The 14,391-nt window shown below is 47.3% G+C and overlaps 1 protein-coding gene across 1 annotated transcript in view; it reads right to left on the reverse strand.

Moving 5' to 3' along the window:
- The window catches only part of LOC126527521 (microtubule-associated serine/threonine-protein kinase 3-like), a 32,181-nt gene extending 22,947 nt beyond the window's left edge, over positions 1-9,234 (reverse strand). The window contains exons 1-4 of the mRNA XM_055068714.2: positions 8,976-9,234; positions 8,168-8,419; positions 6,534-6,801; positions 2,946-3,111 (exon numbers count right to left, since the gene is read on the reverse strand). Of these exons, the coding sequence (XP_054924689.1) occupies positions 2,946-3,111; positions 6,534-6,801; positions 8,168-8,419; positions 8,976-9,015 (726 nt within the window). The 5' untranslated portion in view covers positions 9,016-9,234. The remainder of the gene's footprint in view (positions 1-2,945; positions 3,112-6,533; positions 6,802-8,167; positions 8,420-8,975) is intronic.
- Positions 9,235-14,391: the final 5,157 nt, after the last annotated feature.

Here is a 14,391-nt window from a genome sequence, read left to right on the forward strand (position 1 = left end):
TTTAGGTAAATCAATGGCAGAAATTAAACTCTTTGCCCTATAAAATTTACGTAAGACTGATCCTCGAATACGCTGCAGTAATTTGGGACCCCCATACAAAAGCTAACATGCAAAAACTCGAGAAAGTACAGAGGAAAGCGTTCAGATTTATTTATAACTCTTATAGTTGAAAACATCCCCTACAGCACTTTTACAGACAGCCAACTTGGAGAGCTTGGAGCCAAGGCGTTATCGTGCTAGACTAAAACTCTTCTATTTACTGTATCATGATTTACTGTATCAGGTAAGAATTTATGCTTTCAACCACTGCAGCGACGGCAAACTCGATCCTTCCACTCCAGGAAAGTCTGTGAACATTTGGCCAAAATGAATGCTTTAAAATACTCGTTTTTCCCATGTACAATCCGTAACTGGAACGACCTGCCCGCTGAGGTGGTCGAAAGCCCCACTATTTCGTCTTTCATGTGCGCGCTTGATCGTTCGTGATAAGTAATTGCCTTCTATTTATCAAGCGTCCTTTTTTTTTTCATGCGTTTTCATTCATGTGAATTCGTTCTGAGCTGCGATATCGAATACTCACTTTGTTATGCGCAGTGCCAGGTGCGGCTACGCGCAACGTTAGGATGCTGTTAAGGAATTTTTGTACCCTTGTAATTATTATTTACTCTTGTATTGGTTTCATAGGCTGCTGAGCACGAGGTCGCGGGATCGAATCCCGGCCACGGCGGCCGCATTTCGATGGGGGCGAAATGCGAAAACATCCGTGTACTTACATTTAGGTTCACGTTAAAGAACCCCAGGTGGTCGAAATTTCTGGAGTCCTCCACTACGGCGTGCCTCATAATCAGAAAGTGGTTTTGGCACGTAAAACCCCATAATTATTTTCGTTGTTTCATATATACCCGCTCCTGCCCAAGGCCTGACACTCAAGCCAGCAGTATGTACCAAAAAAACAAAAACAAAAATTAATAAATTGTTAGTGTCACCCGGAACAGCATTCCACATACTTCCAACCCCTGTCCAGAACATTGTTCCACGCACTTTTAATCTGCGACAATGTTACATAATAAATTTTAACGAAATACGCGGTATTGTATTCCAGTGAAATAGTCCATGCCACTGGAAGCATTATTTTGTGCGTAGGACCCGCTTGCCAGTGAAGCACCGCGCGTACATCAAGACACAGGAGGTTTCTAAGACATTTGTAAAACACTGTACACAAAGTGGAGACGAATGACAGCGCTTCTTCCGTCTTCTTCCTACGCCCTGCGTCCTGCGCTGTCATTAGCCATTTTTATACAACGCAGAACGCAGTTCCACGCGCAATTTTTTTTATCTAATCTGCAAGTTCTTCCGTAAACTTTCACCTATTGAGACGTCTAAAGTGGGCAAGATTGATGTAATATAGACCACTCTGAAATATACCACTGATTTGTGAGTAAGACTTCTGCACAACCCTCGTAAACGGAGTCACAACTTCACGCAACCCGTAAATTTCTGTGTTAAATTTGTCCGATTCAGACGCTCAAATTGATGCAACGACGAAATTTTGATGACTGTTCTCGGTGTGAAGTTATGAATTTGTAAACTTTGTGCTTGAATTTCTTCTTTAGTTAGGACCCCTCTGCAATATTATTTTTCAAATTTGACATCCTTCATTGTAAAAGATGTTTACACTCTTAAGGGTGTTTTTTCGTCGCACTGGTAGCACCCTTACCGTTAGGGCTTTACAAAAATTTATGGATTCCGACAGCGGAGCTCTAACTAGACGTGCGATGATAAAAGACGTAGTCGAAAACTGTGCGATCATTTTGACAGTCTTGGGCGCACACAAATACGCGACAAGATAATTTCACAGGGAGAGATATAAAACTCTCCTGTCAGATATTCCTGTGCGCCCAAGGCTGTCAGAATGATTACATAGTTTTCAATTACTTCTTCTGTCATCGCGCGTCTAGTTATAGCTCCGTTGTCGTCCTCTATAAATTTTTAAAGCCCTAACAGTAAGGGTGTTACCAGTGCGACAAGAAAACATCATTAAGAGGAAGCTTTAGCTCGGGCCCAACTCCGACGTGGCCTATTCAAATACATGTAAAAACGCAAAAACGTTTTTCTGAGATAACCCCTGGACCAATTTTAATGAAATTTGTTGCATTTGAGAAAGGAAGTTAAATTCGAGTGACTACTGGTTGCGGAATTTCTATTTAGGTCCTGAATTTTATTAAAGAGATTTTCAAAAATTCGAAAGTTGGAAAAAAATAGAAGCACGCAGTTTACAAAGTTATAGCGCTGCATAAAAAACAGGTATCTCGATTCTGTAAACGGGATCCATTATAGTAATGAAAGCGGACAAATTCGTTTCGTCATTTTACATCTTACGTGAAGTTGTTACATTGTTTACAAGGGTTCTGCAAACGCTATATTTCCATATTACTAAATTTTTTGAGATTAATGTGTAACAAATCAATTTTGTCCGCTTTAGATGTACTATTAGATGTAATTCACGGAAATGCATAATCAATTTTCGTTGCCGAGTTAGAGCTGTAAACTTGATAGTTTCGTTTTTTGATAATTTTCGATTTTTGGCAATTTTTTTATAAAAAATTGACGACCTAAATCAAAAATCTGTAACAAACAGCCACTAGATTTTATGTTTTTCTTTTAAATGCAACAAACCTCGTCAAATTTGGTGCGCTGGTTGCCTAGAAAAACGAATTCTCTTTTTACGTGTATTTAGATAGGAGCACCCGAGCTAAAGCTTCCTCTTAAGGGTGTAAACATTTTTACAGTGCATCAACGTTCTGCTCCCTTCAGTCGGTAGAATACATTCTCGTAAACTCAACCAATTTCAGTCTTACCCGTCGAGCGGTTATTTGATGAGAGCATTTCTGCGTTTTACGTGTATTTGAATACGACATTATGGAGCCCCCTTGTGTGACACTTACACGAGTACAATAGCAGGAGTAGTATTTGACGAGAAATGGGCTCCCGATGACGGACGCGCACACTTTGTCGATGCAGGCCTGCTTGTGCCTCTGGAATCGGTCGCATGCCACCAGCTTCATGGTGCAGGTCAGGTTGGTCGGCTTGTAGGCCACCTTGTACACTGCACTGCGACGGAACGACTCGAAGCATGAATCCCTTTTGGCATGTCCTTCGAGATAGCGTGTATCTACAGTCGCGATCACGGATGCCATGCTTTCGTCAAAGAAAGCCGTACTGAACGTCCTAGAAGGAAATCTGGCGCTAGAGTCTCCTTCCGTAGACTTCTAATAGGCGCATTGTGCTATTTCACTGTCTCTAGGATGGGCTCACTTTGCCATGGCACTGTTTCTAGGATACGCACACCTTGCTATGACCCTGCCTCTAGGATAGGCTCTTTTTGGTATGGCACTATCTGTAGGATAAGCCCACTTTGCTATTGCACTGTCTCTAGGATACGCCCACCTTGCTATGACACGGTCTCTCAGATAGGCCCCCGTTGCCATGTCACTGTCTCTGTGATAGGCCCGCTTTGCTAGGGCATTGTCTTTAGGATAGGCCCACTTTACTCGTCGAGAAAGCGACAGTGAAGACGGTCGCTTTTGATGGTGTTTGGGTGGCGTGTGTTGTTTCATGACGTCGTTGAGTAGAGAACAGAGGCAGTGACCGGCATATCTGTGAAGGTAGTACAGATGTCTATATAAGCCCATTCGTTTGTATCGTATGTGCTTTCCTTATTTGAGCTCTCCTTGAGATATTTGACGAGACACCAGCAGCAGCAACAGCAGCGATGGTCGGCAAAGTCCTGGGGGTTTCGCCATGAAAGCTTCGCTTTAATATGGGGCGAGAGGCGATACATAGAACACCAGGCTAGTATGGCAGCGCAGAGTCTTTGGATGAATGCGCAAGTATCAACCAAAACTGTTAAAAAAACGTATATATTTTCCCGCGGCGACGTGAATGCTACGCAAACAATCTCCTATGTGGCTTTCGTAGCCATCGTGGCTTTGTGATCCATACATTTTCAAAACGTCTGATCTACAAAAAGCGCGAAACGTTGACCCACGCATTTCCAGCCTCGGAGTAGATCCTTTAACCCAGCAATATAAGTTTAAGCGATCAAATGAGTCCAAAGTGATACTTTACCCAACGTGACAAAGAGCTGATTCTGTGAAGGTAGCTGTTTCGTCATTCAGGAGTAGACTTCGCTAACTATTCCATGGCTATAGCAAATATATGGGCACTCAAGGCGCATTTCTGTCGTCGGCGTCACCGTGAGGTTCTGTATAAAGTCCAAGGGCGATAAAACCGCCGCCGTGCGCCGTAGCTGTGTGTGCGAGTGAAAGCGCGTGAAGGTGAGCAGGCGAACGCGGTTCGATCTCGACCTAGGAACCCGGGCCGGCAGCGTGCCCTCTCCTGTCGCGCGCGATGCATGGGGGTCAGGTGAGGGAGGGGGGTGGGGTTATTCCCTGGCGGGTACTAAGGGTGCTTCGATGTCCTCCTCGCCCGCCACTCCGTACAGGGTTGAGACATCCGCGGCGTCTACTACAGCGTTGGGCACGCCAATGGGGGACAGCGTTGTAGACGCCTTTGGCAGACTCCGTAGGGATGCGTTGCCGGCGCTCGTGTCTTGAAAGCGATGTGCGACGTGGCCAAATTGCGTGCCCGCGCGGGCCTCATCTTCAAAGGGATCTGGGATGTTTGCACAGTACGCGTAGGGCCGGTAGCTTCGTATGCGCTGTGCTTTCGACGTTTCGTTCGCGTTGAAGCGAGAGATGCAGGAAGGTCAATTCGCTTGCGTGCTGTCGCGATTCCTCACTCCAGAATTTTGACAGCGAGTTTCCGCGCTCGTCGTGCGATATGTGTTCATGTTTACCTGTGCACGCGTGACACCGTGTTTGTTAATTCAGGTAAAACACGTTGGCGGGCTTGTTGGTTTGAATCTATGATAGAATGTGTAAGCACGACTGAACAAGCACGTAGAAAGAAGAAGACACACAAAGACAGCGCTGTCTCTGGGTGTCTGTTTCTCTCCGTCCTCGTTCAGTCACGCTTACACATTCTATCATTGCTAATTTGGTTAGTAAGCGAATGTTTACAAGTTCATACGGCTGACCAAACTACTATCCTTGCTTTGTACAGCTATCTACTAATTTTCTATCGCAATCGGTGCTTAGCCTTTCGGGTGTAACTGCGACTCCTTTTTAGCCTAAACTTAATGCTTTTCTTTAGTGTTAATTTAAAGGAGTATGTAGACACTACATTTCCCTACTTTTTCAAGTTTTGTGTTACACGAACGTCGTCGACCTCGAAACCCCAGAAAATAAAATGTTGGCAAGGCTCAGAGCAGACTGAATAATTTACCATAACAATTTTTTTTTTCGGAGGACCAGTCTCAGTTTCCCTTAGCTCTATGTGCCGATGACACGATGCAAAAGGAGTCACGTGGTAGCAGGCCTCGTGATGCTTTTACACTCGCCGGCTCTGTCTCGTTCGGTCGCATGTAAAGCATTTTTTTTTCTTGCGTGGCATAGCAGACGTGGCAGCAGCATATAGCAGACAACCGAGCCTGCCTGAGCGAGTGCCAAAATGGTCTGCTCCCGTGTGACCCAACGCACACTTCATGACGTCATAACACAAGCGACTCCTGCGAAACGATGAACTCTCTCATAGCAGAACTATTATAGTACAGCTGTTAAGTCCGTGTATAAGGCGGAACTAGATGAGCGGCTTTAGTAGGGTCGCCATCTGATGTACATAAGCATCCACTTCTTCACTTCTCATCATTATCATCTATCCAAGTGATTCCATTGCCCTCTCATCTTCCACAGTGCAGAGTAGCACATTAGAGCGCACTATCTTAGATTGAACTCTGGGTCTTTCCTGCAAATAAAACCTTTCTCTTTTTATTTAATAAACTTTCATGGATTTCTCTGAGGTTTGGCAGTGCTGTGTTTTTCGTCGGTGCGCTGTGAAAAATTCTTACTCTCTGAAGGGAGTAGGAATTAAGGGTCGCCGATGCTCACCCTTAAGGGTGTTAATTTGTCTCATGAGTAAAACCCCTAACTTTAGGGCCACAAAAAATTTTATTGCACACAACAGCGAGCTGAAATTACACGTGCAGTTAGAAAAGGCGTAGTTGAAAGCTGCTTACTGGTTCCGACCACCTTGGGCGCGCAGAATTATCTCGCAAGATAATTCGACAGCGATATCTTTGAAAGTTTATCTACCGTACTTTTCGTGTCGTCTGTACCAACTGTCATAGTTTCTACTTACCACACACAGACACAAGCACACACACACACAAAAGAAAATGTCGGGAGAAAACGTCATTGCTCCTCACCAATCTTACCCATTAAAACAAAACATGAGGGGTACGTGTTATCAATGGAACAACCAAACCCCTTTTATACACCCAATTAAGGCGTAAAAAACGTCAATGAGGTCCAGGACCTTCGGACGACGCAAAAAGTAAGAAAGAGAAATGTCCTCCCAGTCAGTGTGAGGCTCCTTCAAGTAGGAAGCGCCTTCGGCAGTGAAAGAGGCCTTACCCGAACCCTCCGGCGCCGAGCAGCTTGATGGAGAGGAAGTCCTTCATCTTCGGGATGTACGACCAGAAGGGCGCGATCTCGGCCAGGTTGAGCTTCTCGGTCTTGGCCACGACCGTGTCGCCGATGCCCATCCAGTCGGTGGGCGGCACCTCGGAGACCTTCTCCAGGGACGTGGCCAGCTCGCCCACGATGATCAGCAGCTTCCGGATGCTGTCGCCCAGGACCTTGGCGATCTCGGGGCTCTTTTTGTGAGCCAGGTTATGCAAACCTGTTTTTTTTTTGTTTGCGTGTGTGGGACATCATCAGCGACCCCGCGGATATATAGCCGACGGAATTTAGTTCCTTAAGTTCCGCGACTTCCATCGTGCCCAATACCCCCGATGTAATCACGAAAAAAAACTTTAAAAAGATACACACTGTAATGGGGAGAACCATGGATTAATTTGGCCACCGGGCGTTTGACCACCCGGGGTTCTTCAGCGTGCAATTAAATCTTTAAGTACACGAACGGTCTTTTTTTCGTTTTTTTTTTTTAATTTCGTTTTTCCATAGTGTCATCGCAATGCGGTCTGCAACAGTCGGATCGAACCCGTGACCTCGCGCTCAGCTGCGCAACGCGCCGCATATCCACTGGGAAACCGCGCTGCTTCAGCCGACTAAATATGCGAGCGTATAAAACCTCAACGCTTTTCTGTGAAATGCCTCACTATAGGAGTCGTAACTCTCCCAAAACGCGATGCCGTCTGCGAAAAAAAAAAAAAACCTGATTGCAAAGGTGGTGGATGGACTGGAAACTAATTTACAGCCTTACAAATGCATAATGGTGTAAACAGGTTAAAGGGTGTAAACAGGCAAGGGTGTAAACAACTCGCAAACTTATACCTAAAGAAAGAGTGTAAGGGCGTGAGTTGTAAATTGATTTACACCCTCACGCACACTTAGGGGTGTAAATCAGTTTTCCGTATGGGGTGCAACAACGATGGTATATAGATTACGAGACAAAATGCCTCTTTTTTTCCTCGCCAAGCTTCTGTGCCGAAAAGACGCGTGAGCGGGATATTTTCTGGGGTCACGATCATACCGCTGCGACACCGCAGATAAGGGCGTCTCTAGACTGTCTATAAATACTTTATATGGTAAATTCAATAAGCGTAAAAAGCACCACGTATCACTTTTTTTTTTCTGTCAGAGTTCGGTCCCGCCACTTCGTTCCCAGAAAACCTGTTCCTCGAATGGTCGCCGTGGCTCGTCGCGGCGAGTAACACCTATGCATGAGGGACATTGTGTGAGCGAAATAGCAGGACTACAAATCAAGAAACATAGATACGCATCGCAGCAGGCGCCAGTCCGTACGTGGGCCCCCCTCACGTGCGCTTAACTGGTACCTGAGACGTGTGCACGTCAACTGACACGTGTCCTTCACAGGCGCCAGTTATTAGTTAACCCCAACGTCACAAGCATCCGTGACGTCGGCATCCGTGGTTGACGTGGGTCCATGCTTCTCTCTGCCTTGTGACTGTCTCGTTGTGCCGCATGACGTCAATAAGCAGGCACCGCGACTAACCCCTCCCCCCCCCCCCCCCCACTCCTCCACAAAATAAAATCAGTTAACCTCCTACGGTGTGTGTGCATACCTATGAGGTTCTCGGCCGTGTCTCGGACGTCCTGGAACGTGACGACCTGCTTGTTGAGCTTGTCATGAATGTCCTGCGCGGCGAGCAACACTTCCTCCATGCAGAAGTGCATGAGCGGCTCGCGGTCCAGGTCTATCTTGCTCTCGCGCCGGATGTAGAACTCCAGGAGCACCGTGGTCACCTTGGGGATGCGCGGGAATAGCGTGGTGACGACCTTGGCCGCAGTGCGCTTCTTCTCCTCTATCGCTTCGACTGCATCAGAGCGCGCCCACGCATCAGCACAGACTACGAGTAGCCCGTTAAGTACGCGGTACACAGAAAATAACTGAAGAAACATCTATTTAAATAAATGTGCACAATACACCAACACTAGGGATATTCAACGGCGCGCGGTGGATCGACAGCTCTTCCGCACACAACAGCAACTCCAGCGTTTCGGCACGATGTTAGTTATGTAGATAGATACCTGACGAAGCGTAATAAGTGACCCTGCTGCAACGCCTGAAGCCACAAGCGCGAAGATTAGATAAATCCACGCGCTTCCACTTCTCATACGTAGTGTCCAAATCCACGCCCCAGCGACGGCTCTATCTGGATATGAGAAACAAATCTCAGAAGCTGTGCTTTCGCCGACTGCACGCGCCGGAAGCAGTTCGAGAGCCCGAAACACGTCATAGACGCCGTGTTTCACACATCACCCATTCCTGCGGTTAGCTGACCGATCGGAGCGCCCCAGGGGCCCGTCTATTAATTTCTCTGCAGGAAAGCTCTATGGCGTTGTACGTGCTAGACCTGCGGTCTGACTCACCCTCTGCAGCCGGCGGCGGGGACGCCACCGCGGCAGCCATGGTGTCGGCAGGAGACGAGAGCGCAGCCGGTCAGCAGCAGTGTACGAGGTCTTGCCGTTCCCAGCTGCCGCGGTGTACCGCGCCGGTCTCGCGTCGGCGGAGGCCCGGTGGGTCAGGAAACCGACGACGGGCCGAGAACGGGGGAAACCGCCAGCGCGCGAGCCTCGATGGCTGCCGCGCTGCCTGCGGTTCAGGGGAGCATCGCAACTACCACGGCACGCGTTCTGATGGCGATGGTGATAGGGATCACGATGATGATGCTCACCTCAAACCGTGGCGCATACCCACTAAGGGAGATTGGCCGAGAATCGAGTGGGTACGCTGGCAAAAGTGCGTTAGTTGAATTGAAGACACACTAAACAGAAGGCATGCGTCCTGATGATGATGATGATGATGATGATGATCACCTCAAACCGTGGCGCATACCCACTAAGGGAGATTGGCCGAGAATCGAGTGGGTACGCTGGCAAAAGTGCGTTAGTTGAATTGAAGACACACTAAACAGAAGGCACGCGTCCTGATGATGATGATGATGATGATCACCTCAAACCGTGGCGCATGCCCACTAAGAGAGATTGTCCGAGAGTCCAGTGGGTACGTTGTTCAAAAGTGCATCAATTGAATTGAAGACACAATGAACAGAAAGCGCGCGTCCTGATGTCGATGATAATGATGCACACCTCAAGCCGTGGCGCATGCCCACTAAGAGAGCTTGGCCGAGAATCCAGTGGGTACGCTGGCAAAAGTGCGTCAATTAAATTTAGAACACACTAAACAGAAAGCGCGCATACTGATGATGATGATGATGATGATGATGATGATGATGATGATGATGATCATCACCTCAAACCGTGGCGCATGCCCACTAAGGGAGATTGGCCGAGAATCTAGTGGGTACGCTGGCAAACGTACATTAATTGAATTGAAGACACACTAAACAGAAACGCACTGAATCAGTTTAGATGGATAAGCATTCTTGAAGAACGCTGTACATTCGTTGATTTTGCGTTGATCCGTTGATTTTTGGAATGATTACCACAAGAACTACCGGATTTCAAAGTAATCTCTTGCACTCAGGCCATCGTGTTTGGTAAATGTTGCCCGAGATTTCCGAGTACAGGTTTTGGCGCTTTCCGAATACAATGTACTCCATCTTTTAACAATAAAAATCTAACAAGGCCCGAGCAGACGGCGTCAAAATCCATGTGTTGTCCGCTTCCCTCCTCTGGTGTCGGTGTCTGCACGCCTAACATTTTCTAACATTAAATTTCAGTAAATGAAACGGATAAGGTCAGAAGGTCAGTTTTGGAAGGTGCAATGGCGTGCCGCTGCGCGGTTGAATCCTGATCTACAACAAACGACGGTAAATTCTCTTTTCTCAATCACTCTGTCTTCACCTACCCTTCAAACATTTTTCTTTTTCTCTATTTCATACCTCCCGCAGTCGTTCATCGCTGATGTAGCCTGGGGCCGCGCCGACGCGAAATTGAGGAAAGCGTCAGACAGATATTCTGCAAAATGGTGTCAAGTACGGTCAAGCGGGCTGTGCACTTCTCGCAAAAAAATAAAAATAAAAGAATTAATGAAACTCAAGTAAAACGCTAGCACGTACGCACTCTTTGACGCGAAATAAACAAGCGGGTCACAGGCGAAAGGAAACACCTCGCGACCCTGTAATGCTCGTATGTCGGTCGAGGCGTTTCTTCGAGAAGTCAACAGCGTGGAACTGAAGCGGGCGGCACGGCGCTCCCTGCCTACGCCTGAAGCTAGATTAAAAAGAGGATCAAGAAGGGAGTGTTTCGTGTGGCCGTCTGGGAATCACTGATGATTGTGCCCGCTTGTGTGTGTGCTATGACTAGCGCAGTAGCTATTTCCTCTGCGGCTTCTGCGTGTAGGGTGTTGACTGTAGCGCTCGTCGTGCATTTTCCCTCGTAATTTATCACCACTGCTGTGTAGGCGCGCTTGTGTCTGTACCCAGCTGCGTCTGCAAATATGGTGTCCTTGCTATTACCGAATTTCTTCTGCATATTGCGTGCTCTGCTTTCCCGTCTACCCTGATGGTGGGTAGGATGCATATTGTTGTCTATTGGAGGGATGGCTATCATTTCTCTGATGTGTCTGGGCATATATACTTTGACGCCATGTTGGGTATGATATATTATACCTAGACGATTCAATATTTGCCTATACCTGTTTTAGTTTTGGACAGGCATTCGTATTCTGCTATTCGTTGTGCCTCGATTAGCTCATCCAGTGTATTGTGGAGACCTAGCTGTAGTAGTCTATCGTTGCTGGCGGTGATGGAGAGTCCGATTGCTTGCTTGTAGTTTTTTCTGATTAAGCAGTCTAATTTGTATTCTTCTGACGAGTACCATATAGGTACGATGCCACGTATACTATTCTGCTTATTACGAACGCTTGCACTAGTTTAAGCAGATTGCCTTCTTTCATTCCACTATCGCCAATGGTCGAATCTCCCCATAGGCACTATGACTCCTAAAATTAGCTAATAACAGCGACAAAAGGGTCGATCTCATCTGGACACCCGCTCAGCAATGAGGCGGCGCACCGCATGGTTTGAGAGCTTACGGACCGAGCCTCGGTTAGCCCCGCCTCACCGACTACTGATGAGTGGGAGCGGGAAGATCGAATGACCAGATTTCACGAAATTACACAACACCATAGATTGCAGATGCGTACCTTCCCGCCTCCGCACCCAAAATTAATAAAAAATCAGTCTGTCGAATGGCGGCAGTTACAGACCAGATCCTATCCGAGTCCGGCTATTATGCACCTAATACACCCAGATTTATACACGATGGACAAGTGCAGACATTGCGACTCTAAAGCCACCCTTGAGCATATCCTATGGGAATGTCCGGCTGTAATACAGGATAACCGTGATGCAGCCTCAAACAGCGACAGCCTCCGCGCGCGCTGGGAGTCTGCGTTGCTCAGCTCGGACCTGCAGCACCAACTCTGGGCCGTCCAGCGAGCTGAGGAAGCCGCCAAGGCCCAACAATCCTTGGCCGAAACTTTGGCGGGGTTCAAGCCCACCCCACCACATCTCAGGGCGCTGAATAAAGTTATTTGAATGAGTGAAGAAGGGAGTGAAAAGGAAGTTCCGTTAAACGGTGTCGCTTTCGGTACGAGAGTACACTCTTAAACAAAACTACACCCTTTCGGTCGTATCTTGCCACACAACGATAATCGTCATCAGTCTTGCCCGCATTTCCTTTCTTTAACGCTGCAAGCCCGGTAATTTCAAGTCACAAATGGCATGCGCGTTATCAGCGTGACAGAGCATTCTCGACAGAAAAGTAGCGGGCACGGTGCTTTCAAGAAAGGAAACGCAAGCAATGCAGATGGCGATTATTGCTGTGACGCAAATATAAACCTCAAAGGGTGTACATTTGCCTAAGAGTGTATACATGCAGGGTCGCGTGTATTTACGTACATGCGAACGTGCAACGGCCTCCGACATCGTAATGGCGATCTTACGAGCAGCGTAAACGTGCGTACTAAATGATATCACCAGGGAGAAGTACAATAGACGTCTAGCAGGAGACGTGCAATAGAACAACGACTACGTCGACGATGGTGAAAGACACTTGCGTTTTGTGCAGCTGTATTGTTGAACGCAAGCCATAAATGGCATGTAGCGCCGACGCGAGCCAGATATTTGTTTGATCGCTTTATTTTTCTGCTTGTCTGTCGGTCTGTTTGTTTGTTTGTTTGTTTGTTTGTTTGTTTGACGTTAAGTAAAGCGCGGGACCAATGGTATTTCAAGAATCTCCCACTACCTCGATCCTGCATCAACTCCGGCCAAGCTTGCATATCTGCAAATATGACTTGTTCTCTAATGTTAACACTCGCATATTGTTCAGCGTTGTTCGGTGACAGTTTTTTTTTTTTTTTTTGCCGTCTAACCATCGCTTCAATGTTATCGCTCAGCGCAAGGCACGCCTACGCGTATTCGAAGCTCGCACAAAATCACCGCGGACTCTATATAGCGAAATAATCTTATCTGATCAGTTTGTGTGCGTTAGGTACTAACTTCTGGTGAATTCCAATGGCACTTCCCGGAGAACTTCCCGCAGTAGTTTTTCTGCTCCTCGCGGAGCAAGTCTCTTACATTGGGAGATTGAGAGTGCCTCCCGTATCATGCATTAGCGGATTGGAAGCAGCTCCGTTACTAGATCTACTCCAGGGAGCAGCTAGCGCCCTCTACTCCGCAAAAAATTGACGGGGTCGACCGGAAGTCCCTTGATGTCAGGCCACGTGGCCTGACATCAAGGGACCCGCAGCCAACGTACCGCCATGGTGACCTCTCGGAATCGCGATCTCTCGGAAGCAATTAATGTTGCATATAATGTTTAGAGACAGTCCCTGGCGTCCGTTCTTGCGCACCTTGAGAATAGACCATTGTCAGTTGAAACGATTTTCACAAGTCGCCGACAGAAGTCATCGCAGCTGAAGGCGACGAAGGGACTATACTTCGGTTTTTGAAAGAGACGGGCTTCGACAAGCGGCTGTGACAGTGATGTCACGTACCACGCAAGGGTGCCGGACTGCAACTGACGATGTGTGTGCTGTGCTACGTGCTCTCTCTCTCCTCCCCATTTTTCATCCCCCCATCCCGCTCCCATATGTAGGGTAGCAAACCGGTTGAGCTAAACTGCTTAACCTCCCTGCCTTTCCTTCTCCACTTTTTCCATCCTTCCTTCGCATCGTCAGCTTGCTTTTTCACTGCTTGCGGAGAGCGATGATTCACCTAGCTCAAGTTCCGAATAGACCAGCGGGGACCCGAGCGACGAATAAGCTTCGGAAGCCAGTGCATTCAATCAAGAAGTTTTCGACATCATGTTTCGGCCGCCGGCCAAGAGACCGAAAGTTCCGCATTTCGTCGGCGACGTCATTCGCCAATACTCGGACGAAGCGGTAACAACGGCTGCTTTTCCGAAGTTCGCATTTTTGACAGACTACTTTTTGTTGACGAAATGCAATCCCGAAGGCTACTTCGATGCGTTGCCAACGGACTTGATCACGGATTATTGCTGTTCTTCCTTCACCGAGTTTCGTTTGACTTCGAATGCTGATAGAAACTCCCATAACATCAAAACTCGCGCAGATTTCATGATTACTTAATGCGAACAACCCTGATTACACTGAAGATATACAAAAAAATGTCTTTTATAAAGCTTACCTCTTTTGCATAACACCGCGATGTTGCCTGAGCTTCTTTTCGGGACGACTGTTAACCTTCTAGACTCTGGATCATATTACATTACAGAACAGTCAGAGTATAGCAATTGTGTGGGCATGTGAGCAAATCTGCGGTGTTTAACACCATGATTACCCTCAAAACGTGCTGCT

This window comes from Dermacentor andersoni, chromosome 9 (genome assembly GCF_023375885.2).
Source record: "Dermacentor andersoni chromosome 9, qqDerAnde1_hic_scaffold, whole genome shotgun sequence".
NCBI classification, from domain to species: Eukaryota; Metazoa; Arthropoda; class Arachnida; order Ixodida; family Ixodidae; genus Dermacentor; species Dermacentor andersoni.